Source organism: Aphelocoma coerulescens, chromosome 1A, assembly GCF_041296385.1.
Source record: "Aphelocoma coerulescens isolate FSJ_1873_10779 chromosome 1A, UR_Acoe_1.0, whole genome shotgun sequence".
Taxonomy (NCBI): domain Eukaryota; kingdom Metazoa; phylum Chordata; class Aves; order Passeriformes; family Corvidae; genus Aphelocoma; species Aphelocoma coerulescens.
In genome coordinates, this window is record NC_091014.1 from 2,807,206 (window position 1) to 2,829,157 (window position 21,952).

A 21,952-nucleotide genomic window follows, 5' to 3' on the forward strand; every position below is an offset into this window, starting at 1 on the left:
GCACTGAAGAGCTCAATTAGCTCCACACAAAATGCTGAGTTAAACAACTTTCACCCCTCTCCCTCATTGATGAGTTAAACAACTTTCACCCCTCTCCCACTTCCTCATTGATGGAACACCATGACCACGGACTACGCTGGCTCTGGGACAAGGAAATAACTTCAAATGGTGTTTTCCTGAACAAGGCTGCTCTAGTATTTTGACAAAGTGCTTTTTTTTGTTTGTTTGTTTGTTTTCTAGCACTCCACTACCAACTGGAAAAGGTCACTCTGTCTTCTGTGTTATTCCTCCATTCTCAGAGAAGGTCATTTAATATCTGCATGTTTTGCACCTCAACGCTGCACAAGGCTGAGCCACCTCTCACTCTACACCACAGTGCCTGGTGCAGTTATTAGGGAGCTTTCAGAAATCCAGCTGCAAGAACGAGCTGCAGAAAACAACTCATGGCCCACAAAACCCCATTTCCAGCCCAGCACGTGCTGCCATTGTTTTGTACAGACATGCAGAGATAACCCTGCTGTGGCAAATTTCACAGGCAGAGATGCACAATGCACACGCACAGAACGTTATCCCTGTGAACTGCACCCGTGTGATACTGTTCTGCTGTGGTGATGGAATTCCACTCATTAGCATTTGAAGGAATTGTATCACTTCCCTGAGCCACTTCCTCCAAGTTTTCAGCCTCCCCCAACAGCTTTAAACACTTCTAAAACTGAGTTTTCTGCTCCCCCTGCTGCAAACGTAAGATCTCCTCTCCAAAAATTATCCTTATTCAGAAAAGCAGGCTAGAAATAATTCAGGCTTTGGGATCAAAGGTTTTCTTCAACTCTAAGGTAAAAACATTTTAAGCCACTCGAGTGGAACTGAGGTGCAAACACCCACAAGATTTTGAACAAAGAAATGCAGCATTTCCTCCCTTTCATGCCAGTCAATGCTCATCTCTTACCATAAACCAGCGAGAGATTATGGATCTTAAAGTGCTGCTTTTATGCATTGTAAAAGCTCTTTTGGAAGCTTTTCTGACTCCCCCCGACGCCCAAGAGCAATGAAACCTTTTCAGGTGGGTTGTTGTGTTTTTCTTGGCACATCTTTTCCAGACATCTTGGTCAGACATTGTCTCCCCAGCACAGGAACACTTTCACTCCTCACTGCTCACTCCTCCACAGGCTTCAAGTTCTATCAACGTTGTTCAGGAACAGCCAATAGAAATCACTGCAAATTTCACCACACACCAGGACTGAAACCATCCCAAACTCCCACGGAGGATGGGAATATCCAGCCTTGATGATCTGCTACACTGAAGGAAGAAATCTTGGGAGGATTCTTACTCCAAGCTTTTGTCTTTCTGGAGCAAAGTCTGCAGAACTCAAAGCTTCAAGTTTTTGTGGACCTCATGGATCACAGGAAGGTGGCTGCAGATTCCCCATTCCAAACCCATTCCACATGTCCTTAAATTTAATTCTTCCCTTTTATTCTACGCTTCTTTATTCCCACTTCAATTCTGTGACATCCTTTTGTTAAGAAAACCCATCATGAACCACTGACTGGACATTCCCAAGCAAATTTTTGCAAGAACAGTATTGAAGGGAGGTGGAAGTTTGTGTCATGGAGAAAAGTGATCAAGATTTCTTTAATAATAATTCCTCTAGAAAGACAAATATGTGGGTGAGGAGTCAGTGGAGGGGATTGAGGGCCCACACCTTACACTGATCATGTGAAGTATTTAAATTCATGCCATGCACACAGTTGGGATGTTTTGTGTAAGCAAAAATACTGCAACACTGCACAGCCAAACAATCCTGCAGAGCAGCAGCTACAAACCAGCCCAAAACTGAAGAAGTGAGTTTGGGCAGGAGGCAGAGAACATTTTCCATCACCAGCCCAGAGCTGGAATGACCACCATGAATCCTTCCACCTCCTATAAATAACGCCTGGCTCACTTCTTTGACCTCCTCTATCACATCCCAGGTGAAGTTCTACATCTGTGCACTGTGTAAAAAGGTAATCCCCAAATCAATCAATCAATCAATCAATCAATCAATCAATCATGTGTGAGCCTCACAGCAAGAAGGAGAGAACAGACATGTGACAGATGAGAGCTCTGCTGCTTGAGAGAGCCTCAGATCCCCAGGTGAGAGGCATGGCACCCGAACAAAGCCTAAGCAAGGTACAGCTTTAGTCTTTTGCAGTTAAGAGGAAGAATCAAACAAGAGTTTGCTGAAAACACGCCGGCAGCAAGTGTCTCAGCTGCCTATAACCCAGCCATGACAGCAGAAGACAAGCCATTAGAGCTGTGACACTTTATAAGACAGGCATGACATGGTAACACAGAACAGAAATGTCACTTTGAAAGCTGCTGATAAATCACTTGGTAGGCAAAAGGAATCAACCTTTCCAAACACCATAAGGATGAATCCATGAGATTTTTTTTTGCTGATATTTAAGCTCTTTGGAGTTTTACAATCTGTTGTAAATGTGGCCACTTACCAACAAATCAAGACAAACTCCAGCACTGCTGAATCTCAAGCATGACAGGCATTCTCTGGCACGATTATAAAGGCTGCCACCATGCCCACCTGAGGGATTCTTACCTGCAAGACATCCTGGATCTTCACCCACACATCCACCATGTCGTAGAGCTTGATCTCCCCGTCGTACTGGCTGCAGGGGGAGGCCACTGTCTGCTGCAGGTGGCCCAGCACCACCGAGTGCGCGGCGGCCACGGCATTGAACTTGTCAAAGAGCAGCTCCAGCAGCTCCAGCAGCAACCTGGGAAGCACGGGAACAGCTCTGCTCAGCTTCTGGAACATTCCACAGGCACACATCAGAGCAGTGGGACAGGGGACTGTGGTTTTGTGTCCTGTTTTGTGACCTGCTGAGGTCACCTGGCTTCAAACCCTCTGTGGACTCATGGTTTCAGCTCAGCCTTGGTACTTGAACACTCCTGAGGGTTTTTCTCCTCATTCCCTTCCTTCTACCAGCACTGCCCGTTTTTAAAGTGCTCTGCTTGGGGCTACAGGGAAGATAAACCCATTAGTAACTCCACAGTAATTAAACTGGACTAACATAGTATTAGACACCACTGTGAGATTCCAGGTAGGGCTGCAGGCAGGGAGGGAAACAACCTGGCTCTTCCCCCAGAAGAAAACACAAGTCTCAGGGTAAGAAAAACTGACTTATCCACACAAACAGGATAAAAGGAATTCTTTTGAATTATTAAAATACTATGGCAGGTTTCAAACAAGGGGACATAGAAAGCTAAAATATCAGCCCTCATCACTTACCACGATTTGACTGCTGTACTGGTTATAGTTATAACCTCATCTAAATGTACTGCACTGAACCTGCTCCTATGGTTCCTTACTGCCCAATTATCGTAATTAAAGCACTTTTGCAAGGTCCTGAACAGTTTGTGACGAGGCAACGCCATCCCACTTTTTACCATTTGAGAAGAGAAAAACTCCGATGGAGTTCACTGCCGTTTAATGAGCAACTCCAGTCCCCACGTAACCCCACCAAAACGTGATGATAACACTTCCCAAATCCATATGTTAGGCACTTCTAGCTCTGACAGACAGGCTCCATCACATTTCCTGCAGCAGCTTCGGAGCCACCACATGCTCCCAGTCTGCCCAGCAGAAGCTGCGATCCCCAGGGCAGGACACAGGATCGGCAGCGGAGCTGGAGCTGCTCCCACTCCTTCTCCAGCAGACTTCAGTGCTCACAGAAACAGGGAATGGGTTTGGGGAGGCCCTCAAGATCATTCCTTTGCACCATCCCAGGCTGCTCCAAGCCCCAATGTCCAACCTGGCCTCGGACACTCCCAGGGATCCAGGGGCAGTCACAGCTGCTCTGGGAATTCCATCCCAGCCCCTGCCCACCCTCCCAGCCAGCAATTCCCAATTCCCAATCTCCCATCCAGCCCTGCCCTCTGGCACTGGGAAGCCATTCCCTATGTCCTGTCCCTCCAGCCCTTGGCCCCAGTCCCTCTGCAGCTCTCCTGGAGCCCCTTTAGGCCCTGCAAGGGGCTCTCAGCTCTCCCTGGATCCTTCTCTTCTCCAGGGGAACATTCCCAGCTCTCCCAGCCTGGCTCCAGCCCTCTGAAAAAATTTGTGCCCTCCTCGACTCAAAAATAAAGAGCCACTGGAACCAAGACACCTATGTAAACAAAACCCAATAAACTTCAGCCCTTTTCTCCATATTTCAGGATAGTAGCAAATGCTAAAGAACTGACATTATGGAACCAAATTAATTCCCTACCACTGAGAAAATATTATCAGTGCCAGCCCAGCTTCCAGCAACATGCCATGGCAAGCAAGAGCTCAGGTATCCCTACACCTCCTTGCTGCCCCAGCAAAGAGCAGTTGTGCAGAACTGAACTACCCAGAGAGTTGGACAAATTCACTTGATTCTCACTAAATGAGCCTGACCTCACATTATCAACTTGTTTATGGAGCCATTACTAAAACAATACTACACTGATCAGATCCTTTTGTTTCAAATTCCAGTGTCTCCCTACTCCCACATTCCAGACTGATGGACATGAAACCCCCCAGATCCACACTCCAGTGTCAGCAGCTGCCACCCCAGTCCATTTTCCCATTTTCCCATTTTCCGTATCTCCCTGTTTTCAGCTTAGCCAGCACCTCATATCTTAATTTCTCCTTTCTCTAAAAATCCTATAAATCTGTCAGGTCATTTTGGAAAGAAGGTGACCCAAAAGAGGCACAGGCAACGAGACAAAACCCATCAGACCATCTGACCTGGATGGGGTTGGAGCAGCGAGTGCCCTCAGCTGAACAGGGACACGCAATGACAGGAGCCTGGCTCAGGCAATTTGTCACAGCCACCCCGTAACCCCTGCACCCAGAGAGAGGGGAAATGTGCTGGGGACAGTGACACACACCCAGAAGGGACTTCCAGTGTCCAGGCAATAATGGGAATGAAGTGATGCACAGTGACTGCTGCCACCTGAGCGAGGACATTAATGACAATTCAGGCGTTCCAGCAGCGATGATGTCTGTGCCTGGTCAGAGGGGTGGCCTGGACATAATTCCTGTGGTTATTTCAAAGCCTGGAGATGAGGTTAAAAGTCAAAATATACTATGGACACGTAGGGAAAAGCACATGGAATCCAAGTGATAGGATTTAGGAGCAAAAGTGTCAATGCCCCATCTCTTTTTGGACTGGATTTTCAATATTTCCTTACCAAAATGTCCCATAAATCTGTCCCTCAAGCAGGCATCCATCCAGATTGTTATTCTGCAGTCCAAACTCTTCCAAAATTGAGGACAGCCCCAAAGGTTTGTGCAGCAGCACCCCAAGGTAACTCGACATGGCCTCTTCTGGGACACTTTGTCCCCCACAACCCCAGATAAGGACTTCTAAACACAAAGGTGTGACTGATGAGCCACGAATTAAGGATAAAGCAGCAGCAATTCCTATATTTGAGCCTTTCTCCATAAACTTCTTTCAAGCACAGAGATCTAAAAACGTTAGAGGGTTTTCCTGGACTTTAAAATGGTCCACTTAAAGCTGAGCTCAGCTAAAATGTGGTGAGATTCAGGCAGAGTTTTCAAAGTTATCTTCTCCCAGGGACAAGGAACTACTTGGAACCTGCTCCTGCCCTTCCTGAAGCTCTGAGGATCTGAGAGAGCACCCAAAGGTGCACGAGACACAGCATTACTCTCTGGGAGCTGATTGCTTTAGAGTCATCACAAACCAGAAACATCTTGAGTTTAAAAATTTGGCAGTAATTAACTGTATTTTTATACACAAGTGTAAAAGGTGGCTGCAGAAAACTACATGGGAAAGCTGACTACAGAAGGAAGGAAAAGAGAGTTAAATTTAAAAACTAAGATCAGCAGTGGCTGTTATCAGTTCTGCAGCTCTTCTGGCCAGGTTGTACGAATCATTTCTCTCTTGTACAACAGGAGGGGCTCTAAATAATTGTTGTATGGGGTCTCAAAAGGAATTACACCAAAATTTCCCCAAGCTGGTCATCAGCCTCATCCTCGGTCAGAATGGTTCAGGTTGGAAGGGACTTCAAGGATCATCTGACAGCCTAATGAACAGTTCAGCAGTTCTGGGCACTGCATTGTGCTCAAATCTGGAGTCTTACAGAGCTCTGTTGGAGCAGCAGGGCCTTGTTGTTGAGATTTATCTCCCCCCTGACAGCAGGAAAGTCTCTGAGCTTTGATTTAAACCTGAAGCTAATTTAAGGGGCGGGTACACCCTTCTGTACCATAATTTATTCTTTTCAATATAAATTAATTCACCTGCTTGCTGTAAACTTCAGGTGTGATTTAGGTTTAGAACCGGTTCTAATTATCTCTGTATTCAACAAGAATTCAAGACACTTTCCATGGCTCTAGAATATGAGCATCTTAAGGCTCTCAGTCTCCTACAGATGCCAAAACCCATTAAACCTTTCTGTGCCTTACTCAACCCTCTGGACAGGTTAATGGCATTGATATATGATCTGATCCAATTTATCAATTCCAACAGACAACCAGGAGCCACACAACCTCTCCAGAGTGATTCATAAAACAAGTATCAAGAATATGCTACACTCTTGGCATCAGAAACTAAAATTCTGCCTTCTGACCCACCTAAAAAGAGCTCATTTTCACTGAGTTATCAGCACTGTAACTCTACAAATTCTTCAAAACGTAATTGTTTCCACAGCAGTGCTAATGAGAGGAATTAAAAAAGGAGTCTTTATCAAGCTAATGTTTTCCTTGGGAGCGATTTCCCACTACAAATATTACACATAATGAAGACACACTCTTTACTTTTCTGTCATCAGTTCCCTTTGGACAATGATCACGACAATGTGGAGTGCCACAGATGAGTATTTCAGCTCGATGGGATTCCTACTGGAATACTTTTTTTTTTTCCAAAGGCCAGTTCCAGTGAATTCTGAGGAGCAGCACAAACACAGTGCTCAGTTGGCTTCCACACCTTGCTATTAACATCAATGGGGCTGCAAAACAATTAGAGACTTGGCCATACATTTGTGGTATAATTAGTTCCATACATGATTTCAAAGCTTTGCACCTGCATCAGCTTAATTGGACTCTGCTACACTCGAAATCACCGAGCTGAATTTTCTCATTTCAAGTCATATTATCAATTAGGACTTTTTTTGCAGCAATCAAGGGCTGCCAGTTGAAATATCCTTACCTAGGCTGATTTTCCTGGGAAATATTCTCCCCTCTCTGGTAACCATTGTCAGCCACCTGAGTGGTGGAGCGCTTCACAATCTGCTTGAGCTCCTGTTCCAAGCGATCCTGGATGGCTTTCACTGTTTCTGGGATTTTCTTCAGCTTGGCCAGCCCTTTGATGAGTATTCCCATGAAGACAGTGCTGTTCTCCTCTGGATCCAGGTCCGTGTCTTCTTTGATTTCCAGAAGGCTCGAGTCTCGCACTGCAATGGATTTAAAAAGGTTTAATCCCAGATTTAAACCATTAAACCCAACATCAGCACCCTGAAGAAGCGGCACGAGAGCTCCTCTGGCTTCACAGAACTCCCAGCAAGTGAAGCAACCAAGGATAAAAGGAAACCAGAAACATTTGGATTTTGGGGGGAAAGCAGTGGATATTTCTGTTTGCTTGGGGGCTTCCCTAAATACAGCAGCCTGCACATTGGACTGATTTAGGAACAATTCATGGTGTAAATTCTGTGTTAGGAAACAGAGGAAGTGTGGTACAATTAAGATACCCATAAATGAGAAAGTACAATATCCCTACAAATCCCTTGAATGTGTTTCAAGGAGCTAAAACCCCCTCAGTTTCATCCCCAGCTGTTTTTCCTTGCTATTTCCTTCACCAGAGAGGAATTTTCATCACAAACAGTATCAAGCTTAAGAGAGTGCTGATGAATTCAGCAAAGTTTACGCTGCCGAAGTGACTGATTGTTTGATTTTATCTTTTTCTGCTTTATTACGTCTGTCAAGGGGTTGATGAAGTTACTCCAATCTTCCAGCAAGGCTTCTAGAAGGGAAAAGTGAGAAGAATTAGAGAGGATACTGCAGACATGGTCTTGAAGTAACAGGGATTGCACAGGGAGAAATCCTGTTGCTAAGCGACAGGGGATGGGAAAGCAAGAGAGACTCTGCTTGTTTTAAGTAGGTTCATTAAGGCAACATTTCTTAATTTACAGATAACACTCAGCACCAACAAAAGCATGGCTCTGTTAAAGACTGGGTGAAACATTTAATAAATATATTTAAACACTTCTGTGAAGTAAGTATCTTCGAGGCAAACTGAATTAAAAGCATCCTGGAAGATCTACAGCCACCCTGTGCCATGCACCACGCCAGATCCTTGGATCAAAATTAAAACCCAAAGGCTGTTCCAACTGACTGGGGCTGAGCTCTGAAAAGGCTGGTGGATGACAGATGACTCCCATGGTTTCAACTCCTCGACAGATTTTTTTTTTACTTCAGAACTTTTCCAAGAAGCTGAAGAAATGTCAAAAGATCCAGCAGAAGGATGTAAGGAACATGGCAGGAGTGAGGGATGGCACGTCACAGGGAGCTGTCTGAAGCTGGGACTCTGAACAGAGGAGCAGCAGCAGCACTAAGTCAGGGCAAGATCAAGAAAACAATGGCCCAAGGATGGTGCCAGTTTATAAATGTAATCATGATAAATGATTAACCCTCCTCTCAGTGCCACGTTTACACCAGCCTCAGGCTCAGTCAATCAAGAGGCTCCTTTTTTCCAGCAATGTGATCCCAAACTCTGCACCTCTGTTTCAAACCAAGCTCACTGCACACATGGTCTCATATGTGAACACAGAGCACCAGGAGGGAGCGAGGTGAGAGTGGATCCTGCTCTGGAGCCAGACTGGGAGAGCTGGGGGTGCTCACCTGGAGAAGGGAAGGCTCCAGGGAGAGCTGAGAGCCCCTTGCAGGGCCTAAAGGGGCTCCAGGAGAGCTGCAGAGGGACTGGGGCCAAGGGCTGGAGGGACAGGACACAGGGAATGGCTTCCCAGTGCCAGAGGGCAGGGCTGGATGGGAGATTGGGAATTGGGAATTGCTGGCTGGGAGGGTGGGCAGGCCCTGGCACAGGGTGCCCAGAGCAGCTGTGGCTGCCCCTGGATCCCTGGCAGTGCCCAAGGTTGGACACTGGGGCTGGAGCAGCCTGGCACAGTGGAAGGTGTCCCTGCCCATGGCAGGGGGGTTGAACTGGATGAGCTTTAAAAAGATCCCTCCAACTCCAAACCATTCCATGGTCCCATGATGATGAACGTCAAGGAAGATCAAACAGTGCTTTTTTCTCTCTCACAAACACTTTTTTCAATTAAATGGACAAGCAACTAGAAACGCCCAGAATGCATTTATTAAAAAAAAAAAAAAAAAAAAAAAGCAGCAAAACCAGCAAGGTTAATATAAAGACATTTCAAACACCAATTGGAATTTAACAACTGGATGCAAACCTATTCCTGCTCAAAGCTCTGCTCCATCACAGACCTTTCATCCCACGGAGCTGCAAAGCCCTTTGTGGCTGCAGCCCTGGTCTCTGCCCACTCTGTTATTGTTATTTGTTATTCTCCAAAACCCACAGCAAAACTCAAGCACAGACACAGAAAATGAGCTGTGAACAGACAGCACTGGAAATGCTACAGGAAGAAAGGTTTAACCTATTCTTTTTTAAAAAAAACCCTAAATATCTTGTTTCTCTGAGTTCAGTGCAGATATTTCCCAGCCTAAGCAGCCTCTCAGAGGCCAGGTCCCTGTTATGAGGCTGCAGCCCTTTGTAGGCAGCTTGTAAATTATTCTTAATATCACACAATGAACACCCCAAAGGGAGGAAATGGAGCTGTAGCCAAATGTGAGGACAGCATTTAAGAGGAGTAAAAGCAGCAATCTTGCTGAGAACTCTGCCAGCACACTGAGACAAACACTCTTCCATTTTCAAAAGAGCAAACCAATTTCCAGCACCCTCAAACAGGCAGGACATTGATTTACATCTCTTACAAACAAGAGCAGAGTGAGCAATTCGATATCTGGGAGCTGCACACAGGTCTGGAGGCTCTGTTAGATCTGGTTGTTTGATGAAACAGTGGGAAACCTGTTTTCAGTGTGTTCCCTGCACATTGTGCCTATTAAACAGGAGCCCTGGGTAGCTTTGGGGGCCCATTTATCTGTGAGATCTGACAAGATCCCAACCCTGGGTAACTGAGGGTGTTCTTTTCTTGTGTCTTCAACACTTCAAACGCCCTCTCCTGCCATTTAATGTCATCAAGGGGCTGTTTGACCACAAAGCTTTGGCCCAGGAATGAGCTCCTCCTGTCCCTTTCCTCTTCCAGGAAGGCATCAAAGGACACAGGCATTTACTAAGGAGTTCACCTGGAAAACTGCAGCCCCACGTGCTGCTCCCTGTGGGCAGAGGAGTTCATGGGTGAGGAAAGCTGTCCCTAGAGATCAGCTCTCAGAAGTGAGGGCTTTGTCTGCATTTACTCCTAAACTGGGAATATGAATGACTTTGCTATTCTTTGGGATCAAGAAGTTATTCCTAGCTTTGATTCTTGGAGGGAAGGTGGGAGAGCAGATCTGCCACCTTGGACTGCTGGGCCTGTCCAGGAGCCTGGTTGAGACTCCCTTGGGAGCCTGTCCTGGGGGGTAGAGGAGCCCAGGAAGGCTGGACATCCTTCAGGAAGGAAATCCTAAAGGCACAGGAGCAGGCTGTCCCCATGAGCCAAGGGATGAGCAGGCAGGAAGAAAACCAGCCTGGCTGGACAGAGAGCTTTGACTGGAATTCAGGGGAAAAGGAGAGTTTCTGGCCTTTGGAAGAAGCAGAAGGCAGCCCAGGAGGAACAGAAGGATGTTGTGAGGTTGTGAAGGGAGAACTAAACCTGGTCACTGCTGTAAAGGACAATAAAAATGTTTCCATAAATACATCAGCAAACAAAGGTGGGCCAGGGAGAATCTCCATCCTTTGCTGGATGTGGTAGGAATAGTGCCAGAAGGAAGAGCCTGAGGTGCCAAATGCCTTCTCTGTCTCAGTCTTTAACAGCAACACCAGTTGTTCTCAGGGTGCCCAGGGGAAGGCAGGGATGGGGAGCAGAATGAAGCCCCAGAATCCAAGGGGAACAGTCAGTCCACACCACTTGGACACTCACGGGTCTGTGGGAGAAACAGGATCCACCCAAGAGCTCTGCAGAGCTTGTCCACCCTCCAGCAGATCAACTCCCACCCAAGCCAGTGTCACTGCTGAGGGTGCCCTCATCCAGGTCACTGACAAAGATGTCAAGCAGCTTTCTCCAGGAGAATGTTTTGGGAAACAAAGGCTTTACCAAAGTCCAGGTGGACCTGACACATCCACAGCCTTTCCCTCATGCTCCAAGGGGGCCACTTTGTCCACAGAAGATCAGGTTGGCCAAGCAGGGCTTGCCTTTCCTAAACCCACTCTGACTGGGCTGATCCTCTTGTCCTAACCAAGTCTGCAAACCTCTTGTGAAGCAGAGTTAAATACATCTTTATCAAAAAGCCTCCTAACACAACAGCTTAAAGGAATGATGATTTCGCCACATTCTCGAATAAATTTGCAGCCATTTTCACAAATTTTTCATCACCAAACCCTTTTTCATCTGAAAATGCACAACTCTGTGTTTAAGCAGGCAAAAGTTGAGCCGTGGATTAAAGCCCTAAAAGCTGAACCATGTGCACCACTGATTCCCCCACCTCTGGAGTCCCAGAGGGGGGAGCTTTCCTGATCCCTGCTGTGATGATGCCCTACAAAAACATCTGTTCCAGTTGGAATTCATTTGCTCAGTGTTGTCTTTTCCCAAGGAACCAACCTGCTGCAAGGAGTTTTTTAATAGCTCCAGTCTGATCCCTAAAAAGCCAACTTTGGGAACTCATTTAAGCAAAGCAGCTGAAAAAAAAGGCTCCTGGGTCTTGTTTTTCATTCCAGTGAACGGCCAAAATTTGCTGCTCCTCATTACTGAAGGTTTCATTATCCACGGGCTTTTATGGGAATCTAGTAAAATTTAATGTACTATTTTCCATGATCTATGTCCTTCTGGTGATATCCTTTGTACCTTCAATCCTTCCAGAGAAAAGCACACGAGTTCCTGGTGGCCCAAAGGTGTAATTTCAGATTTGAAGGAACATCACTTGCTAATTCCTGGTGCTGAATCCTTGTTCTGACCCGTGCATGGAGCAACAAATGGGCAGTTCCTGCAGAAACGGGTCCTTGAAGATTTTGGGAATGTTCTGCTCTGCCTTGCTACCAAACCCAATAGAAACCCACTTCAAAATCCTCCTAATCAATAAAAGCATGAAAATCAAGGCTCCAAATAAAAAAATTAAGTGCACTGTAGCCAAATATCTGATGTTGGGCTGCACACAGGAACAAGGGATGAAATTATACAGAAACAGCAATTATGTGGTACTCTCCTGGCTTTCACCACATGGATCTAAAATCTCCTTGATTTTTTTTTTTTTCCCTTTCCCTCCTCCAAACACATCCCCAGATCATTAAATTTTAAGAACAAATGATAAAGGCAAATCAGCCAGCTGGTGTCAGATCCTCAGGTGAGGTTCATAAGAAGAGAAGAAATCTTCTGAAGATTTATTGAGCTCGTTTGAAGTAGAAGCACCTGTGACTATGAGGTGGCACAATGGCATTTTTTAGATTCACCTTGAGAATTGGACATTCCAAGCTCTGGCTCCTGCAGGGATTTTGCAGGAGCAGGTTTAAAGGTATCCAAATGTTGTCACCTACACAGAAGTCCCTGGTTCTTGAAGAAAGAGAGCCAGGAGCAGTACCTAGACCTGACCTTAGGACCACCACACTGCCTGGCCCTTGAAACTCCATTTTTCTCCTAGTGCTTAAAACCAAAATATCACTGAAATAAATTAACAATTCAGCATATAATCTACATATGCCACCCACAGCAGTATTTATTGTCACTACCAGCTCATCCTCTGCTGGATTTCTAAGAAGTATTATCCCAAATTTCCCAGGAAAAGGCACTTTTGTGGTTGCTGTGAATCAGGCGAGCACATTTTAGAGTTCCAGGAAGAGCCTGGCAAAGCAGGAACCTTCTGAAATACCCTTCGGAGTACAGAAAGTTCAAGCAGAGAAATATAATTTAAAAGTGAATTTATTTCTCTGAACTGGCATGAAGGGAAAGTGTTACTGGTGAACTGCCACATCTCCAATCCTCAGGTGAGCATTACTGAAGGGTTTGTTTATTTTACGTGTGGCAGGAACAGCTTTAATTTCCTTATAAAGATTCTACAGCACAAAGTAACCTCTCCTCTGGGAAGGGAGTGCAGGAAGGACTCCAAATTTTGGCATTTTTGCTGGGATGGGATGAATGAGCGAGTGCTTTAGAATGACATCCATTAATATGCACAGCCACTTTGGTTCATCAATAAAAAGCCAAAGAACTTAAGAGACTAAAGGCAGAAACAGCTTTTCTTATGCATACACATAAGTTTTAAATTCTCTGGTACTTGTGCAGTCCTGGAAAAGGCTACTTTTAAATAAAATGACACTGAAAAAATCTACATAAGTACATTGTGCACTTGAAGCAGAACCATATGCATATTTCATGCTGATCAAATGTTTTCTGTTAGAATCCACATCTTTGCCAGGCTGAGGGACACTTGCCCAGCACTTCACTGAGTGATACAGAGCACAAGGAGGAGCCAAGGAAGAGATTTTCTGGTGCGTTGGGTGTGAAGAGCAAGAAGAGATCTGCAAAAACAGGATCAGAAGGGGCATCTCCTGCTCTATTCCCCATCAGCTCCATGACTTCACACCTTTTGGGTTTTTTACTCTAGAGAGGACCAATAGTTTAGGGGGGGAAATAGCAGACACTCTACAAATCATTATAAAAGAAGTATTTTAACATTTAGAGGGACTGGAAGTAGGTGGTCTTTCAGGTGCCTTCCAACACAAACCATTCTATTTCCAGTAGTAAAGCTGGGATTCCTGTTTTTGTGGTTTATTTTCTCAATTCCTCAAAATCCTGTGATCTTTTGTAGGAAAACTGAACTGAACTTCTCACTGATCACAGAGTAGAACAGGAATGCTTAAGTTTTTCCCTCAGAACTTTCATACGGTTCTTCTCTTCCAGCTTTCGAGTGACCAAGCTGCAGTTTCCAGCTCTGAAAGTCTGTGACTCCTCACAAACCTCCAGGACACAGAAGAACAGCCCCAGGCTCCAAGAGCAGCCAGCCTGGCAGGAGCAGAGCTGAAGAACAAAGCCCCTACAGGAGCAGAAGATAAGAGTAATCAAATGGAACAATCTCTGAGGCAACTTCGACAAAACTAGAAACAAAAGGACAAAAGAATTAATAAGGCTGAGAAGAGAAGGAAAGACTCTCTGCATTTGAGGAATACTGAAATAATCAGGTTTGAAAGGGGGGAAGAGGCTGTAGGTCACTTCTGTATTATTCATCAAGGACAACCCCACTTATTAATCTTCTGAAACAATACAAAGATTAATTTCCCCTCTCTGCAGCCCTTGCAAAGCCTCAGACAAAAGCACCAGAGAAAGAGTTTTCCTCAGTGTTTGTTGCAATAACACAAATAAAAGATCAGCCCCAGATTATTCCTGTGTACAGACAGACCTTTACTCAAAGTTACAAAGCTCCCACATGGAAAAGATTTGACCTTTTGGCTCCAGCACAATAAAAAACTTCAGTAGTATCTACACAAACCTGGCTGCCTGCAGTAAATAATGTTGAGGAAACCTCCACACAGAATGAACCCACTGCAAATCTCTGCTGCTCAAGATATCAAGAACACAATCAAGATGAGAACAGGTACAGAAAACTGAAGCTGGTGGGGGTTAGGAGAGGCAAAAGATGATTTTCCAAGAGAAAAAAAAGCAAGTTCTGCCTCTGGACACAACACCCACTCGTTTTGTGACACTGCACCAATCACTTCCCAAGTTTTTGTCTCCCCTGAGCCACGAGGGGATGATTTGCCCCCTCCTACTCCAGCAAAATCAGCTGAAGATCTACAAATGAATACATATGGCTGAAATACTCACTGCTGGAGCTTCCAGGGGTGCTGAACTGGGAAGTCTCAAGGAATTTCCGAGGTGTAGATAAATTAGTGACATCCATCAGAGGCACAGGAGAGGCATCTTTCACAAGGGACCTGGGTGAGGGGAGAGAATTAAAGCAAGCAGATGATTGTTATTCACACTCTTTGTTCACAACAAATAATCCACCTACTCCTTACATTTTAAGCCTAAGGAATAGATGTGCCCATTTCCATACCTTCTGTTAACTTAATCCTCCAAACTTCTTTATTCCCACCAGAAACCCTTTTCCCTGCCCTTCACATTCCTGTTGGGAGCACACCTATCTGCATCCCTTCCCAAATGAACCTCCTCACTCAGAAATGAAAAGATTTTCCACTTGGCCATTTCCATCATAAATTCACATTGTAGTAATTGCTAAAAACGTGTCACACTGTCCCAGCTGCTGGACATGGCAAGGGGACACAAGCAAGCTTTTTTAGGAGAAAGAAATGAGGAAGGCTCCTACAGTGGAGCTCAAGATGTTTGCTTAGAGGCCAAAATGCTCACAGAAACCTGCAAAAACAAGGGTTAGGCTTGGTGTCCCACAGAAGAACCACCCAAAACAACAAGCTACCCTGGCTGCAAGAGTTCCTGTTATCAAATACCCACAAAGTGCAACAGGGAATGTGAGAAAAGAGAACCCAGAGTGAGAGAAAGGTCCCTGTGGCAGCCACACAAAAGTGCAGTTAATTAGCAGTCCCCCAGTCTGAGTACACCAAAGCTTTGTGGCTGTTTTTAATTAAGGAGATGAGTAAGGAAGAGACTGATGATTTGCTAGCAGTCCTCCTTCCTAGAAATTCCAATTTCAATCAGTCCTTTATTTCATAAATTCATTTAATGCAACTGACCATCTTGCATTTTTGGCAGGCAGATTTTTATTCCTTGCCACAATAAAATGCTCATTTCTCTTTTCTCTGCATCTCTATCAAGTGCTGGCTCCACCTCTCCTACTCTGCAAAAAATTATCTCCCAACACCGTGTCTCTCTTTTCCAGCCACCTTCTTCCTTCCCTCCAACAATTCAAATTTAGAATTTGCAAAATCAGGGAAAAATAGCTTATAATTAATTGAATTTCTACTGACCACAGGTACCAACCAGGTAAGAAGTTTCAACACCTTTAAAACACCTTGGAAGCACATCAAAACCAAGACATTTCAGCTCAGAGACTTCAATACTGTGGCCTCCATCTCATCACCTTATGGGTGGTTGGAAGGCTTTTAAAACTTGGTTATTTCTTAGAAAATGAGCAGGTTTTCCTTGACCTGAACCTCATGACCATGACATTTGTAGGAAAGGGATAACATCAGGGATGGGAAAGAATGCCCAAAGGAGCTGTGGGAAGCAGCAAAACCCCGAGAGAAGCACCGAGAAAAGCCAAAGAACGCGAACAGGCTCGAAGGTGCATCAACAAATCTCCAGTTTTCCTGCTCTCCACAGCCACAATCCTGAGGGATTTCCACACCAGAAGTGCAAGGCTGGGGTGCAAGCTGCTGTCTCTGTGCCATGTTTGTGGCTGGGAGCGGGGAGTGCTGTCCCACCCGAGCCTGGCTCTGTCCTTGCTGCGCTGCCCCACGCGGTTGGTGGATTTGATGTAGAGGTGCCGGTGCAATTCGTCGATCAGCACCAGGTGCAGGTTCATCTTCTTGCTGTGCAGCTCCAGCCTCAGGTCACTCAGCCCCTCCACCTGCAGGAGGGGACCCTCCAAGGAATCCACTGCTGACACCTGGGGGGAAAACAGGGGACAACTTTTAGACATCAATTCTTTCAACCCTCACCATCAATTCCATCGACTCTTGCAATTTTCCTCTTGTTTTAGGGGTTTGTCTGAATACCAGGATGATTCTATCCTTAAAATCCTTCTAAAGCAGAGAGCCTTGTAGTATTTCTTTATGCCTATTCCCAAATGAATTATATAGAAGGGTCCAACATCCAAATAATTCAGATTTAATGCGCAGCCTTCAAATGTTTTCAGCATATGCAAAAAACAAGTCAGTGAAAGCACAGTTCTTTAATAAAAATCAAAGCATGGTTTATCCCCAAATAAGAGGATTACTAAGTAGAAAAGTGTTAGAAGAAGATAGTGACAATGATGTTTGATGGTTGTTATTCTTTCCATTACAGAAACACCAAAAATACCCATTATTCTTAATTCTACAAATGGGGACAAAACGCCTTAAATTTAATTTGCTTAAAGTCATGACTAAAAAGCTTGGGAGGCCTCATCTTTTAGGCTGCACAAGGGTTATGTCCTGTGGCTACACCATCTGAATATCTGAAATAATGACCAACTGACATCCCATGAACACTAAAACAAGGCTCATCATTTCCTCTTCTATCCTAAAAACAAACATGGACAAAACCCAAGCATGGACAAAACCCAGCAGGAATGACAAACTGGTGCCTAAAAGCAACACCCTCACTGTGCATCCCTCCCAGTTTGGATGGGTTTTCTATTTAACAGAGATTTCCAGTTGCTAATAAATAACTAAAGGCAGCCCTTTGCAGCTTCCAAACTCTCAGTGCTGACGTTGTAAGAAACTGGCAATAGCGTGTTTGGCATGCAGAGGTTTAAAATAAAATTTAAAAACCCTTTCCCTGCTAACTGAGGATGCTGTCAGTGAAATAAGACATTTGCTTGCACTTCAGGATCTCAGTTCAGAACAAACCTGTCAGCCAAACATTAAAAATTAAAAGCAAAGATACAGTGAGCAGACAGCCCAGCTGAGGGCTGCTCCCTCAGTACCAGTAAATATTAACTCTGCTGAAAGAACATCCATCACCAGTGTATTCCTTTGCTGGCCTCCAACTCCAGGAAAAAACTGGAATATCCATGGGACAGCCAAGCTTTTAAAATTAATTTTTAAATCTCCTCACTTGCCACATAACACTGTCCATCCTCCTCCTTCCCAGTATCCATCTGGGAACAGTCGGAGAAGTTTGGCCATCACACACCACAAAACCACCCCGGAGATGAAAGGAAAACCCAATTTCCTTCTCCCCAGAGGAGGTGGCAGAGCACACACAAGGGGAGCAGCTCAGCAGGCACCACGTGGGAAACTCTGGCAGGAGTGGAAGTGTTAATTTTTCCCTTCCTCCTTTGGCAGGTGGAGCTGTCCCCCAAATCTTCCCATTCCAAAGGCACTTGAACCCCCCCAAAATCGCTTCGGGGAGCTGCTACTGCCCTGGGAGCTGTGCCAAAAATCCCACCAGAGCAAGGAGAAGGAGCAGGAGCAACATTTGTCACACTGGGAAGCTGAGAGATGAAAAAGCAGCCAGAGAAGAAGTGAAATCAAGAGCAAAGTGACACTAAAAAACTTCCAAGACATCCAGGAAAAGTTTTCTCTGAAACACAAGGAAGGGGAAATGAAACTTTCCACTCAGATCTTTCAGCTCTGGTTTTGTCTTGCCAGTTCCTAAAGAGTTCGTTGCTCACAGAAAATAATTATTAAGGGCAAAATACAGCTCCAAAGCACATGTTTAAGGAAAAAAAATAATCAACCCTTTATTACACATCAAAAAAAAAAAAAGGTTCAATCCATGCTCATGGAAATCAAAGGAAGGTCTCCAGTTGGTTTAGATGGCAACAAATATTTATATTATGTTAAGAAACTAACCAAACGTTTTTCCTTTCTGCAGCTTTGCTTCCAGATACATGATTTAGGTCCTGGCAACAAACCAGCAGCCAAGATTCTATTCCAGAATAAAAAAATATGAGATTAAAACCTTTGTGTGCTGGATAAGGCACCCCAGAACAGAGTAAGCAACCAAAAGGAAGCAAAGACACCAATAAAAAATGCACAAAATCAAATATACACTAAAGGCAGATCAGTAATGGAACTTTAGAAGAAACTTTTTTGACTTTATGCCCCCACTCAGCTCCTAACACACCAAAACTTGGATTATGCAAGAGATGCCAATCAGCTTTCCCTGGTTTTTAACACTCCCATCACCTGCTGGGTGCATCCAAAAGGACTAAAAGATGTGGAATTGGATAGGGAGGGGAAGAGTTATCCAACAAGCCTCCAGTTAATACTGATGATGGAAAAGCAGCCCAAGAAAACCTGGAAATGAGATGTACAGAAAAACTACAAGTGGTTCAAGGGTGCAGAAAAAGCAGCTGATGATCCTTCCTGGCTCTTTTTTTCCACACACAGCAGCTCAGTTAAATGGAAATAAAGTGACTTTTGTTTGTTTTTCTGCAGGGGGATCATGGCATTGTGTTGGACTAGCTGGACACAAAGGTAATTAGAGGTAAAAGAGCTCCCCCACGTTATTCTTTTGGCAGGGGCTGGGCTGTAGAGAAGAGCCCCAGTAACACAAAACAGCTGGAAAGGGAATAGACAACAAACAAATTGTTATTCTTCTGGCAAATCTGCTTTACAATGAGCAAATTGGACCAAAAGAATGGGCAGTCCCCACCAGCACCTCCTTCAATTCTTTAATTCAGCTCTCTCACCCATTGAAAGCTGCTCATGAACACACAATAACTGTAATTTAGTCAAACACTAATTAAAATATTGGCCTGGATTACCAGGGAATTTGGCTTAGATGATCTGATAGTAATTTGTGATGTGCAAATCTTCTTATCTCTCTCTACTTATTAGTATCTACAATAAGTAAAGACCCTTTAGGAAACAGAGGCAAAATAAGCCTGAAAAAAGAGCTGTGCTTTGTATAAGCTAAAAATTGCAAGTTTATAGAAAATAACTGTGGCACCAGCACCATTAGGCAGCTTGTTTAAAGGTCACAGGCAGTTTATAGCAGAGCTTAATTGCCTTAAAAAGAAAACACAGCTAAACACTTGCTTAGTGTACCAGGCAATTTGGAGGGGTTTAATTTAGCATTTTACAACAAACGAGAACCTAAGTGCTAACAAGGTATTTGTCAAAATTCTTTCCTTCCTGACTCCAGCCAAAGTTTTCCAATCTGCTTGCAGTGAAATCTATTTATTCCCTCAAGGGTTCTGCTGAACCCCCCTAGGCCTGGAAGTGAGCAGAGATAAAGTGAAAACTCTCAATTAGATGCTTTTTTTGCAGGGAGGGGAAAAAAAAAACCAAAATAATGATAGAATCATAAAATCATGGAATGGTTTGGGTTGGAAGGGACATTAAAAATCAAACAGTTCCCATGGAAGGCAGGGACACCTTCCACTACCCCAGGCTGCTCCAAGCTGCATCCAGCCTGGCCTTGGACACTTCCAGGGATGAGGAATCCACAACTTCTCTGGGCACCCTGTGCCAGGGCCTCGCCACCCTCACAGGGAAGAATTCCTTCCTAAATTATGGTTGTTCAGACTAGACAACCAAATCCTTTCTGGCTGGGAAACCAATCTGTTCTGAATTTAGACAACAGATATGAAAACATGAACAAGCAACAGAGAAAGGTTAAAAGAAAACAACGTGGTGGGTCATAATTCAAGATAAAAAAAAAAAAGTCGTACACAAACACAATCTGACAAAAGGGAAAAGCTGAGCCCTTGGAATAAAAGAGTAAAATAAATAAGCAACAACCCAGAAGGTTCCAGCTGCCTCGCTGGTGAATACAACAATGCTGACATTTGAAAGGAGAATTGATCTGCTGCTTTTACAAGGGACTCACTTTCACAAGGTACAGGAAAGGAAAATGACTAAAAACCAGCTTAAATAAGTGTAGGCAGATCTAAGCAAGCAGGTCACTGAATTCCATTTGCACCTGACCTGCAGGAGATAAGGACTGAGCCTGGAAACTGCTGTGGAACAGGAAAAGTCCTCACAAGCAGCTTTTGGGACTTGACAGTGGGCAAGAAGACAGAACACCCACAAATGCTGATCCCTCTCTTCCCTGGGAGGGTGGGGAGCCCCTGGATCCCTGGAAGTGTCCAAGGCCAGGCTGGACAGGGCTTGGAGCAGCCTGGGACAGTGGAAAGTGTCACTGCCTGGGTGATCTTTCAGGTCCCTTCCAACCCAAACTGGGGAACCAAAGTGCAGTGAGAGAGGCAGGATGGCAGCAAGGAACACTCACAGGTGACACTGGATTTCTGTGCCACCCACTGCCTCAGCACAGGAGCTGGGACAGATTGAGCAAAAGCCATGGGAAAAGCAACTTGAGAAAAAGGAGGGGAATAAAGCTGCTGGACTCGAAGTGTACCTGGAGAGCAGTGAGAAAATGTTTACTTCAGTGGGGTTTGTTTGTGTTCTCTATTCTTCCCCACCTCAAGACCCAAATCACTCCTAAGTTTGTGGTAATTAGCAATAAAATAAGCAAGGAATTCCTGAAGTTAAGGCTGTTTTTCTTGTAAAATTCCCACATTTTCAGTTGACAATGGAGGGAATCACAGAACGTCCTGAGTTGGAAGGGACCCACAAAAATCATTAAAGTCCAATTATCAGGACAACACCCAAAAACCAGAAGCCTGTGAAGCACTTGGAGCCCCCACTGCTGGAAACACTTAATGAGTAACTGATTAAAGCTGCTGTACACTGAATTTGTATCTTTTCATTCCAAGCTTGAAATACTCCATCTTCAATTCCAAGGTTTATCAAGGCTGTGCTTCAGCTGTACATTTGTTGCAGTATTTTGGTTGCAAGGTGAATGAAGATGAAGCTGAGAAGTGATGGCCTTTGAGGATGGGCCAGCCAAATAACAGGATACATGGAAAACTCGTGTGTAGAAGAGGAAATCCAAATGCTGGGAATTGTCTGCTACCAAATTGCCACAGCACAGAGTGAGGTGGCATCGAGACAAATCGGTGAGTAGGAATTAGTTAAGAAAAAAACCACCCTGGTGATCCTAAAGGAGGGATTCTGCAGCTAAAATCATGGAAAACAGGAAAAGCCCAGAGATATTCCTGACTGCCACTGCCTCCTTCTCCCTAAAAACAGGAAAAGGAGCAAAGGTGCCCAGGACATGAGGATTGAT

General features: G+C 44.7%; 1 protein-coding gene across 8 annotated transcripts in view; it reads right to left on the reverse strand.

Annotated features, from left to right (window-relative positions):
• Window positions 1-21,952, reverse strand: part of EXOC4 (exocyst complex component 4) — a 292,499-nt gene that overhangs the window by 241,422 nt on the left and 29,125 nt on the right. For all 8 annotated transcript variants that reach the window (XM_069034175.1, XM_069034176.1, XM_069034191.1 and 5 more), the window contains 4 exons: window positions 16,594-16,778; window positions 15,020-15,129; window positions 7,186-7,429; window positions 2,592-2,769 (listed from right to left, as the gene is read on the reverse strand). In XM_069034175.1, coding sequence (XP_068890276.1) covers window positions 2,592-2,769; window positions 7,186-7,429; window positions 15,020-15,129; window positions 16,594-16,778 — 717 coding nt within the window. The remainder of the gene's footprint in view (window positions 1-2,591; window positions 2,770-7,185; window positions 7,430-15,019; window positions 15,130-16,593; window positions 16,779-21,952) is intronic.